Raw genomic sequence first — 14830 nt, 5'->3', positions numbered from 1 at the left:
TTTGCTGCTTCAGGACCTGGAAGACTTGTTGTGATAAATGGAACCATGAATTCTGCTGTTTACCAAAAAAATCCTGAAGGAGAATGTCCGGCCATCTGTTCGTGACCTCAAGCTGAAGCGAACTTGGGTTCTGCAGCAGGACAATGATCCAAAACACACCAGCAAGTCCACCTCTGAATGGCTGAAGAAAAACAAAATGAAGACTTTGGAGTGGCCTAGTCAAAGTCCTGACCTGAATCCTATTGAGATGCTGTGGCATGACCTTAAAAAGGCGGTTCATGCTCGAAAACCCTCCAATGTGGCTGAATTACAACAATTCTGCATAGATGAGTGGACCAAAATTCCTCCACAGCGCTGTAACAGACTCATTGCAAGTTATCGCAAACGCTTGATTGCAGTTGTTGCTGCTAAGGGTGGCCCAACCAGTTATTAGGTTTAGGGGGAAACACTTTTTCACACGGGGCCATGTAGTTTTGGATTTTGTTTTCCCTTAATAATAAAAACCTTAATTTAAAAACTGCATGTTGTGTTTACTTGTGTTATCTTTTACTAATATTTAAATTTGTTTGATGATCTGAAACATTAAAGTGTGACAAACATGCAAAAAAATAAGAAATCAGGAAGGGGGCCAACACTTTTTCACACCACTGTATATTATGTAAACACACTTTGCAATTTGATAATATTGTGATTTTGGGTTTTGACTTGAGCTGTAAAACCCTGGATACCTGCAGCAGCTCCTGCAGTCTGACGCTCTGATCCCTGCAGCTCTCCAGCTCCTGCTGTGTGCTGCTCACTTGACCTTTGACCTCCTGCAGCTCCTGGAGGAGTTCAGCCGTCTCGGTTTCATTCTCTACCTGGCTGAGGGCCGTCTGGAGCTGCGTGATCGTGCTCTCCTTCATCTGATGAAGAACAACAGACAAAATGATCAGCAACACAGTGACAACAGTGTTTAAAAACACTCCATCTGTTCCTAAAGGATTTGAACTCATTTCCTCAGAAGGTTCTGCAGAGCGGAAGGTGCTACACAACTCAAGCGAAAACCATAAAAAATACATTTGTTACCTGAAATAAAATACAAGCAATATGGCTTAGTGCGATTATAAAATCACAAAAGCTGTGATTTAATTAAATAAATACAGGCACTGCGTGTTTTCTCTGTTGTCAACAAAAGAGAAGCTTTAAGGGCTCCCTGTGGTTTGCTACCAAAATTAAAGCACTAGGTTTTAACATTTGAAAGTTAAGATAAATATAAGTATGGCAATTTTACAGTAGCCTTGTAAAAATGATATATTTTAAAAATATTATACATTTTAAAAATATTTTTTATTTATAGTGAAATATTACAACAGTGCTATTTCTGATTTAGTTATTTAGTAATAATATTATTATTAATAATAATAATAATATATTAAATAAATAAAATTAAATAAAATTAAATATTTAATTTTATTTAATTTTATTTATTTAATATATTATTATTATTATTAATAATAATAATAATATATTAAATAAATAAAATTAAATAAAATTAAATATTTTATTTTATAGTCATATTTAGTGGCTGATACAGATTTTTTGAAGGCAGATGCCAGTATCTCAGAGAGCAGGTATAAAGCTAATGTGATATACTATTATTTAAATGTTAAATACGTTAATAAAAATAAAAATAAATACTTTTTAAAATTATTTAATTATTATTTGATTTAAAAATAATAAATAACACATTCATAATTTCTGATATAGATATGAACTTCTTGATTCCATAATCATTATAGTATTTTCACAAATAAATACCGGCAATATATGAAAAGTGGTATAGTATTTTCCTTTTAATTATTAGACAGAACTGTTAAACAAAGGCTTAAGTATAATAAACTAAACTAAAGAAAGTAAACTAATTTAGGAGACAGGGAGCGGCTGTCAAAATAAAAGTCCCAGCTTTGTGCTTCTCATATTTATAATCCTGTGGAACAGGAAGTCATGGCTGGACAATTTCATGCTCCTGGTCACCTTGGTGTGCTAAAAAAAAAAAAAAAAAAAAGACAAATATCGGCCGATAATATTGGTCATGACAATATATCAGATGACCACATATATAAACACAATATTTATTGCATAATTGTGCAGCCCTACAAACAAACACAGCAAACTGCAATCACATTTTTATTAGTAAAATCACAGTTTGCACTAGTTAATACAGCAGTGACGCACCTCAGCGGGCGGCAGCGGTCTGTGATGGGTTGGTTTGGTTCTCATTTGGTTCAGTAGGTCGATCATCACGGCTAACCTCCTCTCGTACTCCATCACCTCCTCCTCAGAGCTGTTCAACAGCTGCTTCTGCAGCTCCTGGTCCTTCTGCATCCCACTCAGACCCTCCTCTAGCTCCTTCAGCTTCTCCGTCAGCAGGCTCGTCTTCCCTGCGGAGGCTGCCTGCGCCGTGAGGCCCTCTGAGTGCAGCTGCGCGCTGGGGCCCATGGCTTCTCCTGCGCAGAGCTCTTTGGTTTGCATCTGGATGGCTTCCAGTTGTGCTTGGCTGACCAGAACGGCGGCCACCTTCTCCCTGAGTTCCTCCTCCAGCTGAGCCACTTTAGCGTCGGCGTTCATTTGCGCTTGTTCCAGCTTCAACCTGCATTAGTGTGAATTCTGTCAGCTGTTTTGTAATTCAGTCTTAAGCCCCGTTCACACCAAGGACGATAACTATAAAGATAACGATAAAGATATAGTTCTAAAAATCGTTCTCAATATTAAAGAACGGCAGAGTCCACACCACAGCAATAACGATAAAGGCACAAAGAAACGATATCGTTGCAATCACTTCCAGAATGATTTTTTTCCAGCTGATGAACGAGAAAAACATTGACAGCCAATCAGAATCCATCCTGCTATCACGAGATTGAGAATTTAAAGCGGCAGACGTGCGTGCTCTTGGAATAAACAGACGATATCGTTCGCTGGCGTGAACGCTAATATCGTTATCTTTATTGTTATCGTTCTTGGTGTGAACGGGGCTTTAGTCCTGTGTCAAATGTCCTTTTTTAGTCAACCTGTCCTATTTGTGGTTTAGTCTAATTTTAGTCTAGTTGTAGTCAATTAAAACAGTCACATTTTAGTCCTGCTGCATAATGATTAAACTGATAATCAATTATTTCGCTCAAAATTATAATCGCGATTACTGATCATTGTTGTTGTCTTTTGCATAATTGGGGGATTTAATCTGTTGAAATCTGGCAACCGCAAGCATGAAAACTTGTGGAGGCCTAAATCTTTTCTCCTCTTTTTTTGTTGAAGAAAACATAGAATATTTTTGAATATAGAGAGTTTTTTAAACTACATGAAATTGCATGTTGTGTTTAACAATGTCGGTGTCGTCTCGGGGAAAAAAAGTCGTCACAGAATATTTTGGTCATTGTTTTCTTCAACGAAATTAACAGTAGATAGGGGGATTTAAACTCTTTAAATCTGGCAACCGCAACCATGAAAACTTATGGAGGTCTATATTTTTTCTACTTTTTGGGGACGAATACAAAGAGAAATTTTAGATATACAGATTTCTTATTTTTTACTACATTTTAGTCACGTCTTTTTTCCGTCAATGATATTGCATGCTGATATAATCATAGTTAGTGTTTAATTATGTCGGTGTCATCTGTGAAGAAAAATGCTCGTCACAAAATATTTTTGGTCATTTTTTGTTAACAAAAATAACACTAAGTACACCCTTGAAATCTGGCAACCGCAAGCATGAAAACTCGTGGAGGTGTATATTTTTTTGCAGAATATATAGAGAAATTTTGAATGTAGGGAGTTTATTTTTTAAACTATATTTTATCATCATAAATATTAAATTTTGATATAGTCACATTTAGTGTTTAATGATGTTGGTGTCGTCTCGTTTTTGTCTCGTCTTGTCAACTAATATTTTTTATTATTGTTTTCATTAACAAAAATAACACTAAGTACACCCTTGAAATATGGCAACCCCAATCATGAAAACTCGCAGAGATCTAGATTTATTTCTTTTTTTGTTGAAGAAAATGTTGAGAATTTTTGGATATAGAGTTTTTTCTTTTTTCACCAACAATACTCCATGCTGATATAATCACAGTTAGTGTTTAATGATGTCAATGTCATCTCGTCTTATCTTAGTCTGGAAAAAAAGGTTGCCAACTAATATTTTTCATCAGTTTTTGTTAACAATATTAACACTAGACGGGGATTTAAACTTTTGAAATCTCGTAACCCCAAGCATGAAAACTCGTGCAGGTCTAGATTTTTTTCTCCTAGAGAAATTTAGAATTTTGAGTTTTATTTTTTTAAACTACATATTAGTCTCTTTTTGCCAGTGATATTGCATGTTGATACAGTGTTTAACGACATCAGTGTCGTCTCATGTTAATCATAAAAAAGGTCATCAATGAATATTTTCACCATAGTTTACATTATGAACTTAACATTAGATGGGGGATTTAAACTCTTAACATCTGGCAACCGCAAGCATGAAAACACGTGCCGGTCTGGATTTTTTATTTTTTAATGTTGAAGAAAATAGAGAAATTTTAGATATAGAGTTTAATCACTCGTCAGTGATATTGCATGTTGATATAGTCAGAGTTAGTGTTTAATGATGTCCGTCGCCTCGTTTTCGTCTCATTTTAGTCATATAAAAGGTCGTCAATCAGTGTCGTCTCATGTTAATCATAAAAAAGGTCATCAATGAATATTTTCACCATAGTTTACATTTTAGTCACGTCTTTTGTCGTCAATGACATCGCATGGTGATATAATCATAGTCAGAGTTTAATTATGTCTGTTGATATAGTCAGAGTTAGTGTTTAATGATGTCCGTCGCCTCGTTTTCGTCTCATTTTAGTCATATAAAAGGTCGTCAACTAATATTTTGTCACTGTTTTTGTTAACAATATTAACACTAGATAGGGGGATTTAAACTGACATCTGGCAACCCCAATCATGCAAACTCGTGCCGGTCTGGATTTTTTTCTCCACTATCTTATTGAAGAAAATTTGCAGAAATTTTGGATGTAAAGTTTTTATTTTTTAAACTACATTTTAGTCACGTCTTTTGTCGTCAATGACATCGCATGTTGATATAATCATAGTCAGAGTTTAATTATGTCTGTCCCCTTGTTTTTGTCTCATCTCGGTCTCATTTTAGTCATAAAAAAGGTCATCAATTAATATTTTCACCATAGTTTACATTAACGAACTTCACATTAGATGAGGGATTTATTGACATCTGGCAACCGCAAGCATGAAAATTCACGCAGGTCTGGATTTTTTCTCCTCTTTTATGTTGAATAAAATACAAAGAAATTGTAGTTATAGAGTTTAATCACTTGTCAGTGATATTGCATGCTGATATAGTCAGTGTTTAATGACGTCAGTGTTGTCATCTCCGTCATAAAAAGCTCGTCAAGGAATATTTTCCGTCATAGTTTTGGTTAATGAGAAGAAAACTCACCTGCACGCGCGCAGCTCCGAGTCCTTCTCCTCCACGCGCCGACTCAAGCTCATGGCCTGTGACCCTGCGCTCTCCTCCAGCGCCTGCACCTGAGCCTGGAGCACCACAAACGCAGCGGTCTTCTCCCGCAGAGCCTCCTCCAGCTCCCCCTGCAGACCCTCGTATCGGCTCTGCAGCGAGCGGTGGGCAGACTTCAGCTCGTCCATCCTCTGCTTCATCTCGTCGCTCTCGTCCTGCGGCTGCTTGTGCTCGATGAGCGACAGCTCCTGCTGGAGCTTCTCGATGACGGCGTTGAGCTGCTCCACCTCCTCCTCGCTGTTCCTCTTCAGACGCTCCTGCTCGCTCCGCAGACACTCCACCTGCGCCTCTAGCTCGCGCAGAACCTCGTCCTTCTCCTCCACCACCTGCAGACCAACACACCAGCTCAGAGAAGAGTCGTCTCTCGTTCCCTTCGGGTTCAATCTTCAATCCTTCACCCAAATCAAGTAGCATGTTGTTCAAACCCAGTATTATTTCACAAAGAAGATATTTTGTCAAATGTCTGAGCTGCTGCTTCTCATGCAATTAAAGCTGATGGCGCTTTTTACTACCAAGATTCAAAACCAAAACCAAAAAGCAATGTTAAATGCAGTGATGCAAAACTTTTTTTTTTAACGAAACTGAAATTAAATCAAATTTATTTTTCCTGGATTCCTTTTTAATAGTTAAATTAAATGTTTGCAATAAAAAAGCAATTGAATTTATGAAACTTACAATTGAACAATTTATAAAAAAAAGTAACAAAAATTACATTTTTAGAGCCCTATTGAAATCTTTTTTTATTATATTTATTATATTTATTTAAATTAATTTTTTTTACACATTTTTCCTTTTTTCCCCAAAATTCTGTTTTAGTTTTATTTTATGATATTTAATTTTTCCCCCAGATTTATTTTATTTATCCCAAATTCTTTTTACATTTGAATTCCATTTTTAATGATTTAATTACATTTTGATAATCAAAAAACCTGTTTAATAAATTTAATTTAATCTTAAAAAATGTAATAATTTATTCATTTTTACAATAACCTGTTTTTAAAATTATATTAAATTGCCCTATGAAGTGTTTTATTATTTATTTACTTATTTTTTTCAGAAATTTCTAACAATTTAATTAACCCTTTAAAAAGTAATCACATGAAAATGTAACAATTCCTTTTTTTCTTTTTTTGGCAAACAAAGTACTGCACAACAGAGGCTTACTGTTAAAATTAAAACATGGGAAAAAAATACGCTGAATATTTTTTTTGGGATGCTGAAATATCGGTGCATCGCTAATTAAATATTCCATATATATTTATATTCCATTCCTCTGAATAACTGAAGAGTTCATGGTTCATTGATCACGATAGAGCATAAGTTGTATGAATTACTATGGTATCAGCAGTATAAAACTCTACACACTTTCATCGCATGAAAAACAGAAGCTTAGACATTCTTTGCATTTCATTAAAAAAAGGTTGGAACAACATGAGCATGAGTGATCAATGATGACAAAATATTTATTTTTGACGATGCATTCTTTTAAAAAACTGAATGCATGTTTGGTCTTGGTCAAAATCACAGGTAATCTGAACGGTGTTCACTCGCCACAAAAGACTAAGATTTAGCAATTTGAGGCGCTTTCATTTAGCCACGAAAACACCCTTTGACTCAGATACATCAGTGTTGCAATAAATTCCTCAAGGAATATTTTATGCAAATATAAATATTCTGTCATCATCGACCTGTATGGCTTTTTCAGGGAACAAAAAGATGACGTGTTAGTAAACTGGCTGCTCTCTTTCATACAGCGACCGATCGGAGTTACAGAAGAGACAGAGCATGACAGGGTTTTTATAATTAACTAAAACTAAAACCTAAAAAAAACCCACACTGTAACTAAAATTAAAATGGAAACTACAAAAATAAACACAAAATATTAATTAAAAAATGATATATCAATGATACTAAAATAACACTGAAGCATGAGTTATATGGACTATTTTATAATAATATTATGGCACTTTCATGTCATTTTGACAGCGTCTGCCTCCATTCACTTCCACTGTATGGAAAAAAGCAGCGTGAACATTCTGCTAAACATCTCATTTCATTTTCCACAGACAAAATATGAGTTTTGGGTGAGTAATTTTGGTTGAACTATCCCTTTTACCAGGAGGGTGTGAGATGATTGAAAGTTAAACACACTGCAGAACAAACACCAAACCACATCAAAACAATGAGCTGAATGAATCCACAGGATCTGAGACAGGCGTTTCCATTCAATCAAAAGACGGACGAACCTGTTTGCACGGGATAACAGCAAATACATCCAGTTTAAAGAATGCAATCCGTTATTTATCATGCAGCGAATCAGCAGTAACTCATTATGTCTGAGTCTTTGCACTCTTTAAACCCAAGCTGATGTGTTTTGCCATTTGTGTCCCTGTTGCTAAAAATAAGATGCAAACACAAGATGGCAAAAGACATGAGATGCACCAAACCAGACGAAACACACACACACACACTCACAAACACACACTCGCACACACACACTCGCACACACACACTCGCACACACACACTCGCACACACACACTCGCACACACACACTCGCACACACACACTCGCACACACACACTCGCACACACACACTCGCACACACACACTCGCACACACACACTCGCACACACACACTCGCACACACACACTCGCACACACACACTCGCACACACACACTCGCACACACACACTCGCACACACACACTCGCACACACACACTCGCACACACACACTCGCACACACACACTCGCACACACACACTCGCACACACACACTCGCACACACACACTCGCACACACACACTCGCACACACACACTCGCACACACACACTCGCACACACACACTCGCACACACACACACACGCGGGTTTCCTGCTATATGCATATGTGTGTGTCACATGCTGACAGCCGCCGTGTGTCCACACATATGTATACGACTTTACCTCTGTCTTAGGGTCTGTTCCCGTGCGCTGACGCTTAGCGAGCTGCTCGTTAAGGACGGCTATCTGCCTGTCCTTCTCCTCCAAGACCTTCAAGAGTTAAACATCATCACATGACTCTGAATTTAGGACAGTCCTGTCTGCTGGCTGCGGCAAGGACTCAGATCTCGGTTTGACACTCAAACTCTCAGATTCATATTCAAGTCACCAAGAACTCAAAACATGAGTCCTAATGTGAATGATTCATCAGTGCGTGTTATAAAGAAAAACGTCTGTCTTCGTAATCTGCAAAAAACGACAAAATCTTTCAAATATGTAAATATTCTTAAATTAAAATGCATTTACTCGAGAAGGAAAACTACATAATATATTAAGTCTTGTTTAATGTTTTAAAATTAAGCAAATTTATGAGGTCAGAAAAATAATCTTGTTTTCCCATTGAATTAAGTTTATTTTTCGGACCCCATTGCCAGTTATTTTTTCTTGTAAACTGTATTTTGGATTTTTTTAAAACTGCAAACGTTTCATGTTGACTTCGATAAAACATTAACTTGTTCACACACGTACATACATATATAAATAAACATATAGATCAGACAGACAGACAGTACGAGATGTGCACTGCAAAAAATTATTTTCTTACTTTGTATTTTTGTCTTGTTTTCCAGTACAAATATCTACATCAAGATGCATTAACTTACTAAGCTTTATATATACATATATATATATATATATATATTATTAAATCAAAATTAAGTGTTTATGCTTAAAACAAGACCAAATATCTGTAAAATGGGCCAGAAAAATAATAAAAAATGATAATAAACTGAATGAACTTGAGAAGTACAAATTAAATACTGCAGTTAATAAAATAAACTAGGTTTATCTTTCAATTAAGTTTATTTTTATGGCCCCATAGGCAGATATTTATTCTTGTTTTGAGCAATATTTAATATGTCACGTAATTTTGCTTTTTATGTGTGTTTAAATATCTGTACTGGAAAACAAGACAAAAATACTAAACAAGAAAATATTTTGCAATGCGACGACTGCAGTAAAGCATGGGTTTAGCTCTGAAAGAGACATTAATAAATACACATGAATACATACATTTGACATTAATCTAAGTGACACTGAACACTACAGACTATAGATAACTATAACGTTTTTAACTGTAAGAAATAACCACATCACAATTGTTAACGATAACACCAAAGTGAATTTTTCCAGCTGATGAACGATAAAATCGCAGCCAATCAGAATCTTGAGCATTTAAAGAGACGGACGACAAAACAGCACTTATAACAATCAGAACATTGCTGTAGATGCTAATATAGTGACTGAACTTGATGTGAACGGGCCATTAGACAAACACAGAAGACATAGCAGCTGAAGTGTGAGAGCGAGCGGACCTGAGCGAGCCGGGCCTGAGCCTGCAGATCCTGCTGATGGCTGCTGATCTCCTTCCTCTGGATCTCCAGCTGCATGTGGAGCTGATGCACCTCCTCGCTCTTGTTCTCCAGATCCTCACGAAACTGCTCCAGCTGCTCCTCCAGATTCACGATCTGCGCACGCAAACAGGGCACTGTTACAAGTGCTGAAAACTTCATTTGTTAAAGGGGTCATCGGATGCCTATTTGATATAGGTTGATATTAGGGATGCACAATTAATCGAATTTCTAATCGCGATTATAATTACGGATGCCACAATTACGTAATCGTTCAAAGCGGCAATTAATCGTCCACTCATGTTATTCTGCGCGCTTAAGAAGCGTTTTTTTCTTTCGACATGTTATCTTAAGGGTTTTTCCCATTATTTTAATTTTAGTTTTAGTATAACATTATAATACCATTCGAATTTTAACTTTTTTTATAATTTAACCCTTTAGGCGCCAGTTTTTTTTTTGTTGAAAAATGCTGGATTTTGATATCAAGATTTTAAAAGCTTGTGGCTTGAAAGGGCTTAAAGGTAGACATCTAATGTAAATTAGAAAAATGTTGGGCATGACCAAAAGTTTATGTGGGGTGTAAATATACTCATCTAATTTGCATATTATGACGTCATCAGGGGGCGGCCCTCTTGAATGTCATAATATTCAGGAAATAATAGATATTAAATTGATGTTTGAACTTATTTGCATGTTTTTTTTTGTCTTTTTATCCTCATTCCAAATGATCAGAAAAGAGGAAACCAACAATAAAACAGGAGAAAGTACTAAATTATTACTATACTATATAGTAGTAAAACGCATGTGAACAGTAGCCTACTTTTAGATCAGTTCATCAGTAATATTCAGGAAATAATAGATATTGCCCTGCCACCCCCGTCTCCGTTGGGCAAAGGGTCGAAATTATCACTTGTTTGCTCTGCAAAGATGTACCGGGAGAAGCGCGATCATTAGACGACTCGGCATGCAGTTGCATCAAACAGTGGTATAAACATCATTCAATGTAAATTGTGATAATCGTAATTAATAATCGCAATTACAATTTCAAGGGAATAATCGACAATTATGATTTTTGTCATAATCGTGCAGAACCCTAGTTGATATGATTCTTTAGATTCTTAATAAAAAGTCTATAACATACTTTGGTTAAAATTTCTTAATGGTAGTGAAAAAAACACCTTTTTTACCCTGTCAAAATCAGCTTTGTTTTTAGCAACTCGATCACGAATGATTCGCGCGAACATAGACGCATTTATGTAGATCGGGGATCGGCGTATTCCCTTCATAACGAAAGTAACGTTAATTCTATGTGTCTTCAGCGGCTCAGATGTCGGGAGTAAATGACGACTGCTATGTTCATTATTACATCCAACAACAAAACACCTCAATCGCTTAATCGGAGACGTTCTTGTCTTCCCCTGCACTGGAGTCGACACAATGGCGGACCGATGACAGCTCACTCAGGGCGGAGCTAAGGTAAGACAGGCCTGTCAATCAACTATCGTGGGAGGGGCCTGTGCAGAACTACATAATTCTGACAGGAATCTCAGAACAGCCTGATTTGAGAAAGAGGATTTAAAAAAAACACTGGGTGGATTTTTATCATTATAGGACGGATGTGTACACACACTTCCAATACACATTTATGTTCAAACAACAACAAAAGTGAATTTTGCATCCGATGACCCCTTTAAGAATAGTGGTGTCAAAATTAGCGCGTTAACACAGGTGATTAATTTTTTTCAGTTTAACGCGTTAAAAATATTTAACGCAATTAACGCACGGGCGGGGCTAGGGTTGGCCACCACACTCACAACTGCTGCTTCTGTCACTTTTTCTCTTGACAAGAAGTGCATTTATTCAGTCGCAGAACGACAGAACGGGAGACGTTTCAGACGCGCGCTCCACTTCACTTTAGCGCCAGGTGCGAGTCAAACGAGCGCGGAAACGGTACTATGCTCGCAGCACGTAGCCTGTATCCTTTCATATCAAAGTGCGAAATAAACTATGTGCATGCAATGTCGTGGTCAGAAATGGTCTTCAAAACTGTCCTGGAGCCCAGCACTGTCTCACTCATCTAACACACCTGATTTAACTCGTCAGCTCATTAATAGAGACTTTAACCTGAAGTGGGTCAGAAAAGGTAAAGTGAGTTGAGAGAAAATATGATGCGTGTCAGATCCGCGTCACGTTCAGCAGCAGCAGCTCTTAAAGTAATAGCAGCCAAAACAACCTAATAACCAGCTGCTGTGATGTCTATTAATCAAAGGACAAAGAAAAAAAGACTAAAAAATAACTTTTATAGCTTTAAGGATTCATCTCTATTTAATTTAGAATTTAGTGTTTGATAACTTCAATTTCTGTATATTTCTGCTGAAGGGCCCGGGTAAATATGACATTTATTATAATGGGTTTATGTGAAGATTGTTTTAAGTTCACTTAAATTAGAAGTTATTTTTTAAAGTCAACATATTCTGTTACACCAAATACACAAAATAATGATCTTTAAAAAAGCATCATATGACCCCTTTAAGGCCTATTACTGTAAAACAAAAATGTAATATATTATATTGTCAAAGTTTTATGAATTTAATTGATTAGACATGCGTTTTGGATATAAATGGAAATAAAACAATTAATACAGATTTCATAGAGACTTAAAAATTTATTTTTTAATTACTTTGAATAAATTGTTTTGAAATTGTATAAGTTTTATCATTCAATTAATTAGTCACACTTTCTGATTGCTACTAAATTACATTTAACCATTAGAATGAAATTCAGAAAAATTTAAACAGAAAAGATAAAATTGATTTAGTTTTCAAAAACCTACAATTTAGTTTTTATTAAACTTTAAATAAACTGTATGTTTCATGATTTATGATGCTTTTTGATCACTAAACTTTAATTTGACCATTAAAACAGAATGCAGAAAACTGGAAAAAAAAACATGCAATTCGAAAAGAACTGATTGAAAAAAAAAAACAGATTTTATAGAAAAATGTAAATTTTTATTTTTGTTAAACATTCTTTTTGTTAAATTCTTGTTAAATTTATTTCAGTTAATTAGATGCGCTTTCTGCTTACTAAAGAGTTTTAGATGTTACTAAAGAAAAAAAAAATGGAATCCAGAAAAAAAAAAAAGTGAAAAAAAAATCCACACAAAACCTGATTTTTGCCCATAACCTATTTGACGATTTTACAGTGATGTTCTACACTACCCATAATAGTCGCTGTTACCATGGAAACGGGAATCGTCTCCACAATGAAGAGGTTTATCAGGCTCGCGGAGGTGACATAAGCAAGCAGCGTAACACGAGTTAACACTGGATGCTTTCTGAAACAAAAATACTGTTTTTAGGCTTTTTTGTTCAAGGCTTACAGTTCTACACTGAAGAGTTTACTTTGAGCTCTCTCTAAAGAAATGAGAGTGATGAGCACGATGTTAAGTCATAAAACCAGTTCTACTGTGTAATGCATGGAGTTGCTAGGTGCTCATAGATGAATGGTTAAGGTGACAGGAAGTACCTCTTTCTCCTTCCTGTCCAGAGCCTCTCGCTCTGTCTGCAGCTGTGCTTCCAGTGTGATGTCTCCTCTGCCCTCCATAGACACATGCTGGACCTCCTCAACCTGCACACAACAACACACACATGAAACACACAAATACACACACACACACACACACACACACACACAGCGGGCTGGTTGTAAACAAGTAAATATCCCCTAACAAACGCATCCAATCAGCATCAGGAGACTCCAAGACCAGCGGAATTATACAGGCTTCTGCGAGAACAATCACCTGTTTAGTCGTCCACCTAATATTTAGAAAAATTATAGTATATTATAAAAATTATATATTTATAGTGTTGCAGTTCACAGTTAGACCCAGCACCCAGCTATACATAACAACAACAACAACAAAATAATAATAATAACATTCAAAATAAAAAAAGTTGAAACATAATAATAATAAATAATAATAATACAATATAAATATTCAAAATAAAAAAAGTTGAATGACAAAATAAAAAAAATAATAATGGTAATAATAATCTTAATATTCAAAATATGTCTAAAAACGAAATATTAATAGAAATAATAATATAAAAAAATGCTGAATGACAAAATTCATAAAAAAATTGAACAAGAAAATAATAATAATAATGATAGCAAAGGTAATAATATTAATATTCAAAATAAAATGTCTGACAACAAAATAATGATAACTGAAAAAAATATATTCAAAAAAGTTGAATGACAAAATAATATTCAAAATATAAAAGTTGAATATAAATCATAATAACAGTGATAATATTGTCAATATCAAAAATAAAACGGTCTAATGAAATAATAAAAATAGTAGTAAAAATAAAAAATATTAAAAATGTAAAAAAATTGAAAGACAAAAAAACAATATTAAAAAGAATAAGTTTAATAACAAAATAATAATAATAATAAATATCATTCATTTATTTATTTGTATATTACCTTTTTATAGTTCAAGGTCACATAAATAGCAATGTGAAAAACAATTTTTTTTCCAAATCGTGGCTTTAGCATGTTGAGCTGTGCTGTGACTGTGTCTGCCAGAAACACGCTAAAAATATTCAAGATAAAAAACAGTATCTAGATAAACTCACTACTAAGACAACAATGACCCATCTATACTGCACATCTATTGATTCAACGTTAAATTAGACACACACACACACACACACACACACACACACACACACACACAGAGATCTCACTGACACACGAGCCTAACAACCCACACGCACAGAAACAGAACATGATCATTAAAGTGGAGACGAGATGCTGAGCACTGCATCCGCACTCACACACACACACACACTCACACACACACTCTCTCTC

The 14830-nt window shown here is 35.4% G+C and overlaps 1 protein-coding gene across 1 annotated transcript in view; it reads right to left on the bottom strand.

Moving 5' to 3' along the window:
* akap9 (A kinase (PRKA) anchor protein 9) overlaps window positions 1-14830 on the bottom strand; it is a 116749-nt gene that overhangs the window by 19818 nt on the left and 82101 nt on the right. The window contains exons 23-28 of the mRNA XM_016494065.1: window positions 13481-13582; window positions 9917-10069; window positions 8397-8594; window positions 5483-5931; window positions 2215-2629; window positions 729-902 (exon numbers count right to left, since the gene is read on the bottom strand). Of these exons, the coding sequence (XP_016349551.1) occupies window positions 729-902; window positions 2215-2629; window positions 5483-5931; window positions 8397-8594; window positions 9917-10069; window positions 13481-13582 (1491 nt within the window). The remainder of the gene's footprint in view (window positions 1-728; window positions 903-2214; window positions 2630-5482; window positions 5932-8396; window positions 8595-9916; window positions 10070-13480; window positions 13583-14830) is intronic.

Source organism: Sinocyclocheilus anshuiensis, unplaced genomic scaffold, assembly GCF_001515605.1.
Source record: "Sinocyclocheilus anshuiensis isolate Anshui unplaced genomic scaffold, SAMN03320099.WGS_v1.1 scaffold2100, whole genome shotgun sequence".
Taxonomy (NCBI): Eukaryota; Metazoa; Chordata; class Actinopteri; order Cypriniformes; family Cyprinidae; genus Sinocyclocheilus; species Sinocyclocheilus anshuiensis.
This window is presented reverse-complemented; position numbering and strand designations above follow the sequence as displayed.